This window comes from Pelodiscus sinensis, chromosome 16, assembly GCF_052426305.1.
Source record: "Pelodiscus sinensis isolate ZL-2025 chromosome 16, ASM5242630v1, whole genome shotgun sequence".
Classification (NCBI taxonomy): domain Eukaryota; kingdom Metazoa; phylum Chordata; order Testudines; family Trionychidae; genus Pelodiscus; species Pelodiscus sinensis.
The window spans coordinates 26,684,240-26,701,407 of NC_143067.1; the positions used below are offsets into that span (position 1 = coordinate 26,684,240).

The 17,168-nt window shown below is 45.4% G+C and overlaps 1 protein-coding gene across 1 annotated transcript in view; it reads left to right on the top strand.

Annotated features, from left to right (window-relative positions):
• HTR4 (5-hydroxytryptamine receptor 4) overlaps positions 1 to 17,168 on the top strand; it is a 308,882-nt gene that overhangs the window by 94,191 nt on the left and 197,523 nt on the right. Inside the window, exon 3 of the mRNA XM_006138098.5 lies at positions 5,042 to 5,123. Coding sequence (XP_006138160.1) covers positions 5,098 to 5,123 — 26 coding nt within the window. The 5' untranslated portion in view covers positions 5,042 to 5,097. The remainder of the gene's footprint in view (positions 1 to 5,041; positions 5,124 to 17,168) is intronic.

Here is a 17,168-nt window from a genome sequence, read left to right on the forward strand (position 1 = left end):
GCATTCAGGGAGTGGGATTCTGCCGTCCCACTGCTCAGGCGTGTAGATGAAGAGAAAAGCCCCTGTTATGCTCAGACAACAGCAGCCAGGACAACCTGACATTTCATGTCTTTCCTGCATTGCAGCACCTGGCTTACTGAACACTGAGAAATTAGCACGGAAAATTATTTAATAGAATCATAGAATCATAGAGCTGGAAGAGACCTCAGGAGGTCTTCAAATCCAGCCCCCTGGCCAACACAGGACCAATCCCAACTAACTCAACCCAGCCAGGGTTTTGTCAAGACAAGACATAAAAACTTCTAGGATGGAGATTCCACCACCTCCCTAGGTAACCCATCCCAGTGCTTCACTACCCTCCTAGTGAAATAGTTTTTCCTAATATCCGACCTAGATCTCTCCCACTGTAACTTGATACCATTGTTCCTTGTTCTGTCATCTGTCACTACTGTGAACAGCCTTTCTCCATCCTCTTTGGAACCTCCCTTCAGGAAGTTGAAGGCTGCTATCAAATCCCCCCTCACTCTTCTCTTCTGCAGACTAAACAAACCCAAATCCCTCAGTCTTTCCTCATGGGTCATGTGCTCCAGCCCCCTAATCATGTTGGTTGCCCTCCACTGGACCCTGTCCAATGAGTCTACATCCTTTCTATAATGGGGGGCCCAGAACTGGACACAATACTCCAGATGTGGCCTCACGAAAGCCGAATAAAGGGGAATAATCACTTCTCTGGATCTTCTGGCAATGCTTCTCCTAATGCACTCTAACACGTCATTAGCCCTTTTGGCTACAAGGGCACACTATTGATTCATATCCAGCTTCTCATCCACTGTAATTCCCAGGTCCTTTTCTGCAGAACTGCTACTTAGCCATTCAGTCCCCAGCCTGTAACAATGCTTGGGATTCTTCCATCCCAAGTGCAGGACTCTACAAATGTCCTCGTTTAACCTCATCAGATTTCTTTTGGCCCAATCCTTGAATCTGTCTAGGTCACTCTGGACCCTATCCCTGCCCTCCAATGTACCTATCTCCCCCCTAGCTTAGTGTCATCTGTGAACTTGCTGAGGGTGCAATCCATCCCCTCATCTAGGTTATTAATAAGGATGTTAAACAAACCTGGTCCTAGATCAGATCTTTGGGGCACTCCTCTAGAAACCAACCACCAGCCTGACTTCGGGCCGTTGATCGCTACCCGTTGGGCCCAACAATCTAGCCAGCTTTCTATCCATCTTACAGTCCATTTATCCAGTCCATATTCCCTTAACTTGCTGGCAAGAATATTGTGGGACACTGTATCAAAAGCTTTGCTAAAACCAAGTTATATCACATCCACTGACTTTCCCATATCCACAATTACTCATCACAGAAGCTAATCAGATTGGTCAGGCACGACTTGCCCTTGATGAATCCATGTTGACTATTCCTGATCACATTCCCCTCTTCCAAGTGCTTCAAAATGGATTCCTTGGGAATCCCCTCAATGATTTTTCTGGGTACTGAGGTAAGGCTGACTGGTCTATAGTTCCCTGGATAGTCCTTCTTCCCTTTTTTTAAGATGGGTACTACATTTGCCTTTTTCCTGTCATCTGGGATCTCTCCCGATCTCCATGAGTTTTCAAAGATAATGGCCAACGGCTCCACAATAACATTTGCCTACTCCCTCAGCACCCTCGGATGCATTAAATTCGGGCCAATGGATTTATGTATGTTTAGCTTTTCTACATAGTTCCTAACTTGTTCTTTCCCCACCGAGGGCTGTCCACCTCCTTCCCCTACTGGGTTGCCTAGTGCAGTAATCTTGGAGCTGACCTTGTCCGTGAAGACAAAGGCAAAGAAAGCATTGAGTACGTCAGCTTTTCCCACATCATCTGTCACTAGGTTACCTCCCTCATCCAATAAGGGATCCACACCCTCTCTGATCACCCTCTTATTGCTAACATGGCTGTAGAAACCTTTCTTCTTATCCTTCACATCCCTTGCTAGCTGCAATTCCAATTGTGCTTTCGCCTTCTTGATAAGTCCCCTGTATTCACGAACAATATATTTATACTCCTCCCTAGTCATCCATCCAAGTTACCACTTCTTGTAAGCTTCCTTTTTGTGTTTAAGCTCACCAAGGATGTCCCCGTAAGCCAATCTGGTCGCCTACCATATTTGCTTTTCTTCCTGTGCCTTTAATAAGGCTTCTTTAAAATACTGCCAGCTCTCTTGGACTCCTTTCTCCTTCATGTAAGCATCCCAGGGAATCCTGCCCATCAGTTCTCTGAAGGAGTCAAAGTCTGCTTTTCTGAAGTCCAGGGTGTGTATTTTACTACTCTCTTTTCTTCCTTTGTTCAGGATCCTGAAATCTACCATCTCATGATCACTGCTTCCCAGGTTGTCACCCAATTCTACTTTCCCTACTATTTCCTCTCGGTTTATGAGCAGCAGGTCAAGCTCCCTGGCTCTTTCCTTCAGCACTTGTACCAAGAAGTTATCCCCAGCATTCTCCAAAAACGTCCTGGTTTGTCTGTGTACTACTGTATTAGTCTCTCAACAGATGTCAGGGTGCTTGAAGTCCCCCATGAAAACCAGGGCCTGGAAGCTTCTCTCAGTTGTCCAAAGAAAGCCTCGTCTACCTCATCCACCGAATCTGGTGGTCTATAGTAGACCCCAACCACAACATCACCCCTGTTGCTTCTTCCTCTAAAATTAACCCATAGACTCTCAAAAGTCTTTTCTCCCTCTAAATACTGGAGCTCCGAGCAATCATACTGCTCTCTTACATACAATGCAACTCTTCCTTCTTTTCTCCCCTGCCTGTTCTTCCTGAACAGTTTATACCCTTCCATGACAGTACTCCAGTCATGTGAGTCATCCCACCAAGTCACCATTACTCCAATCAAATCATAGTTCTTTGACTGGACCAGGGCTTCTGATTCTTACTGTTTATTTCTCAGGCTTCTTGCATTTGTGTACAAACACCTTAGATAGCCAGTTGATTGCCCTACCTTCTCCATTCAAGTCAGAGGTCCTCCTTTGTTGCTCATTCCTCCTTGTGTTTCTTCCCTGTATCCGGCTTCCTCACTTACCTCAGGCGTTAGGTCACTGTCCCCCAACAAACCTAGTTTAAAGCCCGCCTCACTAGGTTTGCAAGCCTTCCCATGAAGATACTCTTTCCTCTCTCCTTGTGCCCGGAACAGAGTCCCATGGCACTTAATTCTCAGTGAGCTTTGTAACAACGCGTAGCAATGATCTTCTAACAAAATGGAACAGACAGTGCAGGCAACATCAAAGATCAACTGTCCAAAGCCAGAAAGTATAGATTGAAGAGAACCCGTCTCCTCTCACAAGAGTATGTGACAATAGGCGATGGGGTGGCTTATGGAGTGTGAGCTCCTCTGAGTTCCGAGAGAAGCCTCTAGGCAAAACTGGGGGGCACTGCAGGTGCATCCTCTGGGGTATTCTTGCTATTGGTGCATGATACTCAGCCTTCCGTACCAGTGGCTGCGAGTTCTCAACTGGATGCCCTTGAATTTTAGGGCACGGTGCATCTCCTACTGACAGTGTTCCACGGGCAAGTCTGAGAGTTCCAGGGCAGACTGTATGGCCTTTTTTTGTTCGTTGCAGCTTGTGATTGCTACACTGAGTTTTATTCACTCTTTTAATGGCTGGGCATGGTTTTGGGCAGTAGCAGGGCCGTTGACTGGTTGCGACTGCATCGCCCACTGCACTAATGTTTTTGTTTGTTTTTAATAAACTCTTGGCAGCCTAGCAATTTAGGATTATTGGTATGATATAAACCTGCAAATACATAGAATAAATAAAGGCATCTGATGGCAGGAGATTGTGGGGAAGGGACTCAGTAAACAGATACAAATAACTCCTCTCTCCTGCCTCAGCTCCGCTTCGAGACATTGGTTTTTTTAAAAAAGAAGGAAACCAACATGAAGTGTAAAGTGAGCAACAAGTAAATGCGTAAGGATCTGGACCAGCTCCCATTGAAGCTAATGGCAGTCAGAGCATTTATTTATTAGCTGGGGTTGGTTTGTAAGCCTCTCTCCCATTGCCATATGCTGGTCTAATATCTCTGTCATTGCCATTTCGGTCTTATCTAATGCTCAGCCAGGTAGGGTAAGATTAGTCAAGTGAATAAATATTTGTAGGATTTGATCCTTAGATTGTACCTTGAGGAAGGGACCCAAGGCCAGATTCTGATCTCTGTTATACTAATAAATGTAGAGTAACTTGATTGTGTTCAATGACATCACTTTAAGTCAATTACAGTTTATATGATTTTAATTGAGTTATTCTGGATTTATATGACAACCTGGGTCATCAGCAGGGACTGAACCTGGGATATTTTTATCTAAAATTACAAGCCTTTACTGTTTGAGTTAAAGGACTAAATGCATCAGGTAAGAATGGTACTGGCCCATACTTCTTTTTATGTGGACCAGCTACTTGAGGGGGACAAAGCCTCAGTGCATGTAAATAAGGTAAAAATTTAATCCCAGTGATTTTGGGTGAAAACTGACTCCACTTCAGTAGATGGGAGTTTTACCATTGATTTCAGCGAGTCCAGGATTTTGCCCTTTGTCTTTAAAGCGCTGTACCCACCTGTGATTATATTTGAGTAGATAATAATAAAGACAAAGCCATAAAAGGATTAGCTAACCCTGTTTTTGTCTCATTCTCATGCATATAGTTGTGTATCCTAGTGTTACCATAAGCAACTTCAGCAGGTAAAGCAGCAGACTTTTAAACTGAGGATCTTGGGTTTGAATCCCTGGTGAGGCAAGACAGCCTTTTCACCCCCTACCTTCCTCTTTATCTTCCTCCATGTGGGCAATGCAAGAAATATGTCTCTTATAAAAAAGATATCAAAACCACGTTGGTTTTATTTTTACATATTGTTTATGTATTTTGTTTTCAAACATACTCAAGCTAGAGGGGTACAGGCCGATGGTGCCAAAGAAAGGGAATTTTCACAATGTGGGAAAGCAAACAAATGACAAGCCATTTAACTTATTATTGTCTTTTTTCACTGTCTCCACTTCAGGACCACATTTCTTCTATGGGCGCTGAACTCCCAGCTACCTATGCCTATTACCTGTGATGGAAGAACTTGATGTTAATGTGAGGTAGGAGAAACAATGCAGCATACTGTACATTGCAGATCTTCTGGCTACGGATCTGCAGGAGGTCGATAATAACATGGTGTGTTTGCAAAGCTGTGGGATATCTGATTTTTCTGTGTGTTTGTATTGTTAGATCACTGCTACTGCTGCCATATTTGGTTTTAGTTTTCCTTGAGTATGCATGATTAAATAGCCTTCCTCTTTATAAAAGTGTTATCATCAGAGCCAAACGCACAGTAGTGTAATACATTACTAAACTCTGTATCACATCCTGAACACCCACAAGCCGGATCCTCACCTGAGGGAGCTCTGTTTAAGTAGAGGGAAGGGTGAGGAGAGAGGAGTTTACATCAGCTGAGGATCTGGGTAAGGGTGGGAAGAGAGGAGTTTACACCAGCTGAGGACCTGGTTCTAGGTTTTTATTAAAAAAAAAAGTAAACATTTTTATTTTAAAAATTAAGAGTCTGGTTGTCCTCCTACTCGTGCTGAGGTAAACCTGGAATAACACCACTGAAGTCAGTTCAGAGATCCTGTAGTCCTCAAGAGGAAAATTTTAGCTGTGTTTACTTTGTTCCAATTTAGTGGTAGTATGCTGCTCTTGGTTTGTGCATGCTAATATCAAATAGGAGAGCTCCTTGTAATGCATGTGCCCTTATACTCCAGGGTTAGTGTGTTTGGGGCCTGATCCAAAGGCCATTAAAGTCAATGGAAGACCTGTCACTGACTTGCGGTTTGACTCAGACTCTTCATTGCTTAGGAAAACCACAAACTCCTCCTGGCTTGCAGTCAGTTTCTCTCTTTCACGCCTTGTGCAACTCTGTAAATGTTTTCAGAAATCAGTGTTTTATTGAGTACTGAACAGGTCACATTTATAACCTGGCAATCGATACTGAGAGGTAATGTGTTTTGCTCAATGAAATTTGTTTTGGCTTTGCTATGCCAGTAACCTAGCACAGTACCTATGCTGCTTGCTTTTTTTCTGCAAGCGCTGATTCTTAGCATGATATCATGTTACCCACAACTTCTCTCCACTTCCTTTGAAGATATCAGAAAGCTCCTCTTCATTATTGATTAATAAAAGTAGACTTATTAACACCCCCCAAAAAACTTTTCACCATGTAGGCTGTTTGTTGGCTTTTTGCAATTCATTAGGAACAGCCACATTTGATCAGGCTTATAATCCATTTAGACCAATGGCTCTGAATCTTTGCCAACTAGTGAACCCTTCTCAGGAGTCTGATTTGTCTTGGTTACCCCAAGTTTCATGTCACTTAAACCTACTTGCTTACAAAATTAGACAAGAATACAAAACTGCCACAGCACACTATTATTGAATAATTGGTTGCTTTCTCATGTGTACTACATAATACATTGATTGGCTTTCCTCCACTGCAGAGAACAGTTTAAGCTAAAATAGACTGTTTCCTTTGAATAGAAACCAAAAATACCACTCCTTTCAAAGGTCATAGAAGAAGAGGGTTGGAAGACCAATCCCAACTAAATCATCCCAGCCAGGGCTTTGTCAAACAAGGCCTTAAAAACCTCTTAAGGATGGAGAGTCTACCACCTACCTTGGGAACCTATTCCAGTGCTTCACCACCTTCCATGTGAAATAGTTTTTCCTAATATCCAATCTAGACTTCCCCCACAAGGAGGACAACAGTGCTCCTCATTCTGTCATCTGCCACCACTGGGAATAGCCTGGCTCCCTTCTTGTTGGGACCGCCTCCCCTGCCCCCTTTCAGTTAGTTGAAGTTAGATGATGAAGAGTTAGATGTTATAAGAACCTTGATTCCCTATGTTGCCAGGTTGCCATTTAAAATATTTTAAGTAAAATCTGTAGTCTCAATAAGTGGAAAGTGTCCCTTTAAACATGACTGAAAGGGACACTTTTTCAAATATGTCTCCTCCCAAAATACTCTTCAAACGTGTCCCCCCCCCTCTTGGAAACTTTTTTTTTCTCAGTAGCTGATTTTGTCACATTCAGGTAGAACTGTGAAAGCCAGATCTCTGATGGGAGATTTCTCTCTCTTACTCAGTAATTATTTAAACCTACTTAAACAAGGAAGAGCTCTGTGGCATCTTAGGGCATGTTTACACTAGGAGATTGTTTTGAAATAAATAATAATTCAAAAAATAACTATTTTGAAATAGTATGTCTACACTACAAGGCTGCATCGAAATAATGCAGAATTATTTCAGAACAGAACAGCACATCTGCTGTTTAGATTTGTGATTAGAGCCTGCGTCATACTTAAAGCCTCTGGAAGCACTCCAGGGAGGGCACGAGGAGGGAAGACATTTCTGTAGCTGCTTTCTGAGGCTAGCTGTGCTTAAAGGGGCTCCTCTTTACATGCCATTTCTCAACTGCCTACCCCCTCACAAGATATCAAATTCATGATCTGAGCTCTGGTTGCCCTTGCGGATGCCATAGCACTTCCAACATGGAGCTGGAGCTGCTGCAAAGCAGTGCCAGGCTCATGGGCCTCGTGCTGCACCTCATGGTGCAGTTCATCCAGACTGCCCATGTTCTGCTTCAGGACAACGATGACCAGCCTGAACCGCAGGATCCTTTCCCCTTGGCTCTGGTGCTACTGCTGCAGCAAAAGGTCCTCAATGCCCTGCACACCATCAAACACCGCTTCTGATGGAGGGAGACCAGTTCCGACTGATGGAACCTCATCGTCATGCAGCAGTGGGACAACCAGCAGTGGCTCCAGAACTTTCACATGTAGAAGACCACCTTCTTGGAGCTCTGCGAGTGGCTCACCCCTTCCCTCAGGCAACAGGACATCTGCATGAGACCTGCCATCCCCCTGCAGAAGTATGTCACCATCACCCTCTGAAAGTTCACCATGCCAGACAACTACCACTCCATTGGGAATCAGTTTGGCTTGGTTGGGGCCATGCTCCTGCAAGTAGTCAAGGCTAACAACACCATCTTGCTGTGGAAGGTCATCACTCTGGGGAACGTCAACCCCATCGTGGATAGATTTGCTGCCATGGGCTTCCCCAACTGCAGGGGGGCCATAGATGACACTCATATACCCATCCTCGCCCCCAACCACCATGCCTCGGACTACATAAACTGAAAGGGTACTTCTTTACGGTACTGCAGGCATGGTTCGCAGACATTAATGTTGGCTGGTTGGGGAAAGCGCACGACGCCTGCATATTCCAGAACTCAAGCCCAGGTGATTGGTGGCCTGCTCTAATCAAGTCAGGGTGGAAGTGGCTCATTCATAAGTGCTATGTGGTATGAATTGAGAACAGGGCTTGTTGCAGGAATAGGTCCCTGCACAGAATGGCCACCAGGGCACCTATGCTTTTTCCTCTTTCTTTTTTTTTGAGAAAAAAACCCTTTTCCCCATCCACACACACCTTTTTGAGGAAGAGCTCTTTTGCAAAAAGGCGTTCTTCCTTTTCAAATGGGGAATACCTACGCTGGAAAAGCGCCTCTCTGTTCTTTCGATTTTTTTTTTTTTTTGGTGCAAAAATGTGCTTGAGGTGTGGATGCGCTGCAATTTTTTTTGGAAAAACAGCTGTTTTTCTGGAAAAAAATCTGTAATGTAGACATAGCCCCAGGAAACTACCCCTGCAACAAACCCTGTTGCCAACTCTGACTGTATATCTATACAAGTGACACCATCACAGGACCTAATCACATAAGCCAGACCATCAGGAGCTCATCCACCAACATGATATATGCCATCAAGTGCCAGCAATGCTCCTCTGCCATGTATATTGGCCAAACGGGACAGTCTCTATGCCAAAGGATAAATGGACACAAATCAGACATCATAAACATGGAAGAGAACACTTTAATCTCCCTGGACTTTCAGTAATGGATTTAAAAGTAGCTATCCTTCTACAAAAGAATTTTAAAACCCAGTTAGAAAGGGAGACATCTGAACTGGAGTCCATTTGCAAATTCAATACAATCAAAAATGAGGAGCAACTTTAGTTTGAACCAAGAGGTTTAATTCGAACTAACGCGGTCCGGAGTGCACTTCCTGGTTTGAATCAGCTGGCGATCAGAATAGCTCGCGGGCGTGATTATGCTAATGAAGCACGGGATATTTAAATCCCCGCTTCATTAACAATTTTGGTCGCCTACATTTGCATCCTTAGTTCGAACTAGGGTGCAAGTGTAGACGTACCCTTAGTCTCTAAGGGTATGTCTACATTGCATTCCTCTTCCAAGAAGGAATGCAAATGCAGACAAGTGAAATTGCAAATGAAGCGCGGATTTGAATTTCCCACGCTTCATATGCATAATTGTGGACCACCGCTTTTCCGAAATAGCGTTTTACGAGAAAACAAACGTGGTCCCCTGCAGGGTTATTTCGAGGAAAAAGCCCTTCCTTCGAAATAACCAAAAAATGAGGAGTGATAGAAATGTAGCCATGTTAGTCTGGGGTAGCTGGAACAAAAAACAGGACTATGTAGCACTTTAAAGACTAATGAGATGGTTTATTAGGTGATGAGCTTTCGTGGGCCAGACCCACTTCCTCAGATCAAATAGTGGAAGAAAATTGTCACAACCATATATACCAAAGGATACAATTAAAAAAAATGAACACATATGAAAAGGACAAATCAAATTTCAGAACAGAAGGGGGATGGGGGGGAGGTAAATGTCTGTGAGCTAATGATATTAGAGGTGATAATTGGGGAAGCTATCTTTGTAATGGGTAAGATAATTAATGTCTTTGTTTAAACAAAGTGTAAAGTGTCAAATTTAAGCTACATAGTCCTGTTTTTTGTTCCAAAAAATGAGGAGTAAGGGTTATTTTGAAGGAAGGATTTTTTCTTGAAATTTGCAATTTCGCTTGTCTGCATTTGCATTCCTCTCTTGGAAGAGGAATGCAATGTAGACATACCCTAAGGGTATGTCTACACATCAAAGTTAATTCAAAATAACAGCTGTTATTTCGAATTAACTTTACTAGCGTCTAGCCAAACTGCTATTTCAAATAAATTTGAAGTAGTGGAGCACTTATTTTGAATTTGGTAAACCTTATTGTATGAGGAATAATGCCAAATTTGAAATAGCTAATTCGAAATTAGTGCTGTGTAGACACTTATTTCAAAATAGGGGGCCTCCAGCCTTCCCAGGGTGCCCTGGTGGCCACTCCAGCCTCAAATAAGAACACTCCTCTCCCTTCCCTCCCTCCCCGGAGCCCTTAAAGGGGTTTACTCTGGCTACAGTGCCTGTGCCAGCTCCAAGCCTGCCAGCTCAGAGCCAGCAGTCACTGCTCCTGACCCAGTGGTCCCAAAACATGAGCCAGCAAGCCACTGGCAGCCAGCCCTCCACCGCTCCCCAGCAGCAGTCTGCAAGCTCCCAGGAGCCTGCCAGGGCCTGGAGAAGGCAGGTGCCTTCCTGGTCCAGGGCAGAGATTAGGGTGGACCTTACTCAGGTTTGGGGGGGATGCCCCCAACGTCCATGATCTCCACACTAGAAGGAGGAATGCAGACATTTATGGCAGGATAGCTGCCAGCCAGGCCACCAAAGGCCACGTGCGAACCCAGGAGCAGGTTTGCATGAAAATCAAGTTGGTCTGGCAAGATCCCCAACCCTGAGTCCTGAGCTTCCCCTCCCCCTTCTTCCCCTTGCTTCCCCCTTCCAGCTCCCTCCTCCCAGGTTTCCCCTTTCCCTCTCCCATCTTCTCTTCTCCCCTCTCCCACCTCCTTTCTCCAGTCTCACCAGTTTCATCCTCCCCTTCCCAGTTTTGTTAAATAAAGAGAGTTTGTGTTCATGAAAATAAGTGTATTTTATTTGATATCAGGAAGGGGGGCTGGGAGGGTAAGTGGAATGATGTAGGGGAGGAATGAGGCACAAGCCCCCAGTGGGGCAGACCAGGGAGGCTCTTGGTGCTCCTTAGGGTGGAAGCTCTCCCGCAGGGCCTCCTGGATACTGACAGCCTCCCTCCCCCCCTCCCGATGGACCTCCCGGATGGCAGCCTGCAGAACGTGCAGCCAGGCTCACAGCAACGTGTTCACGAGAAGCACCAAAGTGCCATGGGGCAGCTCCGGCTCCATGTTGCAGAGTGCTGTGGTGTCCTGAGTGAGGGCAATCAGAGCACGCAGAGACACAAATGCTTAGCTGTCCTTCATCGAGGTAGGCAAGCAAGCAGGGAAAGCTAAGAACCGGCTGCCCAGGGTGGGGGTTCCTTTAAACACAAGCCTCAGATAGCCTCAGGCAGCAGCCACAGAAATAAACTCCTGACCTGATGCCCTGCTGGACCTGGTTCTGGCCAGCCTTCAATGCAATTCAGTGTCCACTCAGCGTGGACGCGCTCTTTCGAAATAGCAAAATGCTATGTCAAAATGCATTTTGTGAGTAGATGTGTTATTTCAAAATAAACTTAACTATGGTAATGTAGGCATACCCTACATACCCTTAGGTACCACAGGACTCCTAGCTTTTGTTTTTTGTTTTTTGTTTTTGCAGATACAGACTAACGTAGCTACCCCTCTGAGATTTTAATCCTGCTTGTCATTCAGATATTAAAAGGCATCATAACACAATTCTCTCTCTCTTCCTATCGCCATTTGAAGCCAGTCCTACATACATACTGGTTCATTGTTTTGCATTTGGTTTGTTCATATCTCACTCTCATTTATAACTGACAAATATAAATTATTTTTCTCTTGTTCTTCTTGGTTTTATTCCTGAACTATATAATACAGGCATCCATTTTATACTATGCTGGAAAGTTTCACACACAGTACTTCCCTGCAGCCATGTATTTTTGTTTTAACTCCACAAATATTCAGCTGTGGGGTTTTTCTTTTTCAGAGGTTTGCTTGTCAGCTAACAGTCTGTAGCTGATATTTCCCTGCTTTCCTGATTTTAAATTAGATAAACTATTTCATCCAGAAGTAACATATACAACATTTATGGAAGCAAAGAGTTTCCAAATTTTGTTCTTACAATTGGCTTTAAACCACATAGTAAATAAGTGAGATTTAAATCCACTAGTATTGTCTTCTTTTTCCAGTGGAAAGTCCACACATGAAGGGGGAGCAGATTTTAGATCAGGAGTCTCCAACCTTTTTAATCATGAGATCACTTTTTGAATTTAAGTTCAATCCATGATCTACCTTAAACCCAAATACCATGGCCCTACCTCCTTTGTGCCCCTTCTCTGAGGCCTCACCCCTTCTCACTCCATCCTCCTTCCCCCTTCTCTCTCACTTTCATCAGGCTGGGGCAGAGGGTTGGGGTGCAGGCTCTGGTCTTGCATTAAGGGATTTGGAGTTCAAGAGGGGCTCGGAGCTGAGCTTGGGGCAGGCAGTTGGGGTACCGGAGGGGGTTCTAGATGCAGGCACTGAGATGGCGTTTGGATGCAGGGGTGCTTGGGGCTAGGGCAGGGGCTTGGGTGCAGGAGGGGGTTCATGACTGAGGTAGGGTTTCAGGATGTGGGCTCTGACTGGGCACTGCTTACCTCAGGTTGCTGCTGGGTGGTGGTGCAGTGGGGCTAAGGCAGGCTCACCCCTTTCCTGGCCCTGCACCACTCCCAAAAGCAGCCAGCAAACTCCATTCCAAGTCCTGTTGTGCCCCCCCGCTCCCCTGATGCTCTGTGGGGATAGGATACAGGGGTGGAGGGGGCCATCTTGACATCAGCAGCCCTCTTCTCCCTCCCCTGCCCTGCACTGCAAGCAGGAAGCTCTCAGGGATGGGGGAGGTAGCTCCAAGTCAAAGGGCAGGGGGGGCACAGCAGTAGGGGGAGGGGCAATTGAAGTGCTGGCACTTAATAGCCTCTTGGCCAAACCAAGTCAGAGGTTCCCCCATCAGAGGCTCCAAGATCTGCCAGTAGATCCTGATCTACTGGTTGGTGACCAATATTCTAATCTAGAGAGATCCCAATACCATGTTGATGAGAGGGTGATATTGGAATGGTCATAACAGATTTTTGCCTTCACCCAGTGGAACCACTTACATTTTTGAAGTTGGGTTTGTACTAACTGGTGCCTTGCTGATGGGGACCTTAGCAGTGCTACTTGTGCTCAAATGGATGGAAGAAATTCCAGCAGCAAAGCCTTTGGCAAGATGCCCTGTGTGATGCTGAGCCTCATTAGAGAAAGATAAGGGTCTGTCTCTCCCTATCTGCATGAAGGAAGGTACTCCCAATCATCTGTATAAATGTGGTACAGAATGTTTTACTTGAATAAAAAGGTCATTATAGATTATGAAGGCTTCTGTGCACAGCTGTGATATATAGTGAGAAAAATGTTCCTGGAAAATAAATGAGTTTTAGACAGTCCCCTTTGTGACTGGTATTTAACACTGTCAATGTGACTAGCAGGCCTCCTTCTTTCTAATTCTGCAATGGAAAACTAAAGGATCTGGTAACTATTTTACATGTATATTTCATAGGATTTTTCAATTTACTGAGTCCTGCTTGTTGATATTTGACACATTCATTATATGCAACCAGTTAATGATGTACCACAAACAAGTTTGGGAACAAAGTTTGACCTAACTTAAAATTGTTACAACGTGGAAAAGAATATCCTCTGTTTAAAAAATACATACAATTTTTATAGAGCACTCCAAAAAAAGGAATAGTTCTTGCTGCTGGCTGGCTTGGCAGTAGCAATGACTAGGGCTGTCCTTACCCCTATGCAGAATACGCAGTTGCATAGAATATCCAAAACTTTGGGGCACAAGTGAGTCTTAATATCCACCCACTTGCCTCTTCCCTATTCTGTGGCTCTGCTTCCTCTAGAGAGGATCTAAAGTTAACTTAAAAGTGAAAAAGCTTGTCAGACCTATTCACAGAACACTGAACCCCTGAAAGAGCCATTCAAGTGGTAATGAAGTCATTGAAAAGGCATTTACCAATCCCAGATATAGACTTGTCCGTTCCTGAATTTACTGTGCTAATCTACAGGACTTCAGTTTAAAATTTGCTTTAAAAGTATTTCATTAGTGTGTTCCTGAAGATTATAAAATCACATCTCTAAAAAATGCCTTCCCTTCCCGGCTGCTGTCACGAATGAGGACACCAGTTTAATAGTACTGCTCAGAGCCCCATAAATCCTAAGCTTCAGGGGGTAGCCGAATTAGTCTGTTACAGAAAAAACAACAAATGGTCTGGTAGCACTTTATAGACTAATGAAACATGTAGATGGTATAATGAGCTTTCGTGAGCACAGCTCACTGCTTCAGATGACCGGAGTTACGAGTTGGGGATATGAAAACTCAAAATAAACAGGAGAGGGGAGAGAAAGAAAAAAGGGAGGGGGATGGAAGACAGCATCATTAAGTATCTGGAGAATGGGTACTTAAACCTAAGCAGATAAAAATCAAAGTCAATAGATAGATTCCTAAAATAGGAAGGATACCACTCAGGGAGCTGTTAGCACCTTCAGTGGTTATTAAGTAGGTAGAGTCCCCACCAGCCCATATCATGATTGAGTCCATTAGCATGTGAATTGAATTTGTGGATGAACTGGGATTCCAGGGCTTTCTCAACAGCTGCTCCATAGAACAGCACCAGTCCCTGAGATCTCCCTGACACAGTTTAGGGAGACAACAAGCTGATCCCTGGTATTCCTCACCCTGCTCACTCCATCCCCCCTCCTCCCTGAATCTCATTCACTTTCACAAGGCTGGGGTAGGGGGTGGGGGCGCAGGCACTAGTCTTGAGCCAAGGGGTTCGGCGTGTGGGAGGGGGATACCCTGTAGGTAGGGAAGTGGGGTGGGTCCTGGAGTGACCTTAGGGCTAGGGCATCAGCCTTTGGGGCACAGGCTGCTGGGCTCATTCCCCTCCCTCCCCCCCCCCCCACCTGATTGTGCAGTCAACACCTGCTGTGCCAAGGATGAAGTTGGCTCGAACACAGAATAAGGGACCCTGACGGTAGGGAGTTGGGGTGGGTTCTTGAGTGGCCTAGGGCATCAATGGGAGCTGCAGGCAAGGACAGCATGTGGAGAACCCCTGCCCTGCTCTGACTTCCTCAGGGACTGCAAGAGCAGCAATTACCACAGGGATAATTACTCCAGACATGACAGGTTAGGCATTTTAGAACTCACTACTCAAAGAATTAAATTTAAGCGTAAGAGATAAATGAAAGTTATGAAATGCACAAACCAAAACTAACTCACTCTGCAAGTAGTAAAAGCAGTAACAATCCTCCATGTACGTGTTGGGTCAGGAGGGAAGAGGGAAGGACAGAGTGTGTTTGGAGAGTGTGACAGAGACACACACAGTGTATGAGAGTGACAGAGATTTGCATTGTCAAGCTCCTTCCAGCCCCTTCTCTCTGTGTGGAGATAGGGGACAGAGAGATAGAGTACAGGAATAGGGGGAGGAGTGACACACTGACATCTGCACCCCCTTCTTCTCCCTCCCACACTCTGCAGATCAAGCAAGAGGCTCCCAAGGGGCAATTCCAAGGCAGAGGGCAGAAGCAGCATGAGAGTAGGTGGAGAGGCAACTAAAGTGCCAGCACTTGATAGCTTCCCAGCCAAACCAGTCAGGATCGCCTGTCAGAAGCTCCAGGATCTACTGGTAGATCCCAATCTACTGGTTAGTAACCACTAGGCTAGGGCAACTTACCCAGATCTCTGAGGAAAGGGGATTTTTCACAAACCTTAGAGATGAAGGTATGCTGATGTAGACTGGCTCTGTTTACACAGTCCATTGAGAGACTCCTGCACTGGCTTTATCTCCATTGCAAACACAAGGGAGGAGACCAAAGATCAAATGCACAAGTACAGAATCAGTCCAGAGAGACAGTCAGAGCAAGTCAGAAGGTCTCAGACTTTGAGCTTTCTGCAAAACTTTTAATAAAAAATTAATTTTTGATTAAATTATCCTCTTGTAACACCCCAGCATTTTTGTCTTAACACTTGGCATTTCTAGCCTTAAAGCTGGCTGAAATGTTTTGATCATCAAACAATTTCAATGACATTTAAAAAAACAGTAAAAACTTAACAGAAAATATTCCTGCAGAATTCTGTAGTTCCTCTTCGAGTGCTTGCTCATATCAAGTCCAGTTAGGAGCGTGAATGCTGCATGCATGGCTGCTGGAGGTTTTCCCCTAGTAGCTACCCATCAGGGCAGCAGTGGAGCTCCCTGCAGTGACCCCAATAGGATGTTCTATATTTGAGCCTGCTGACCTAGTCCCCCATCTTACTGCCCATGACAGTTATTGGAATGGTGGTTCTCTTGCTTAGCAAATGCTCCACTTCTCCCTACCGCATGAGCAGTTGGTGTAGGAGGCACAGGGCACACCGCTTCCCATTGCCAAGAGAAGCAGGGCACAGTGGGTTGGGAGAGAGAAGTGGGGTAGGACCGAGCAGGGTGCCAGGTCACTCAAGCTCCCATGGCCAGGGTGAGTGCAGAGGGGGGTGACTCTTGCTGCCGCATCCCCAGGTAACCCCTTGGCAGTGGTGCCAGGGGAAGGGGACAAGGGGGCAGGAAAGGGGTGGGGCAGGGACAGAGCAGGGTGGGGCTTGGGGAAAAGGGTGGAATGGGGATGGGTTGGTGGAGAAGAGGTGGGACAGGGCCTGCAATGGAGAGTTTGCCCCAGACCCCACATCTGGGGCATGGGGGGGTGGAGGTTGCCCCAGGCCCTGCACCCCCTTACAGATGGCTCTGTCACTAGGCCACAGAGGATGTGGCCTTTGGAAGAGCAGTGCTATTGTCTGCGATTCCAGGTTCCAAGTCCACCACCCACATAGGGCGTGAGAATCTCTTACCTGAAATTGGTAGCAGCAAGCAATTGAAGAAGAAAAATGGTTACTTACCGTTTTGTAACTGCTGTTCTTTGAGATGTGTTGCTCATGTCCATTTCATACCCACTCATCGTGCCTTCTGTTGGAGTGGCTGGTAAGAAGGAACTGAAGGGGTGTCAGGTCGGCAGGGTCATATGTAGAGTGCTATACGGGTGCCACACCAGGGGATCCACTGCTGACCTGACAGGTAGCTTCTAGGGAAGATCTTCCAAGAGCCATGCATGTGGCTAGGGTTGCCAGATGGTTTAACCAAAAATATTAACACCCCCCCCCCAAAAAAAACCCACTGTTGAGAAAAA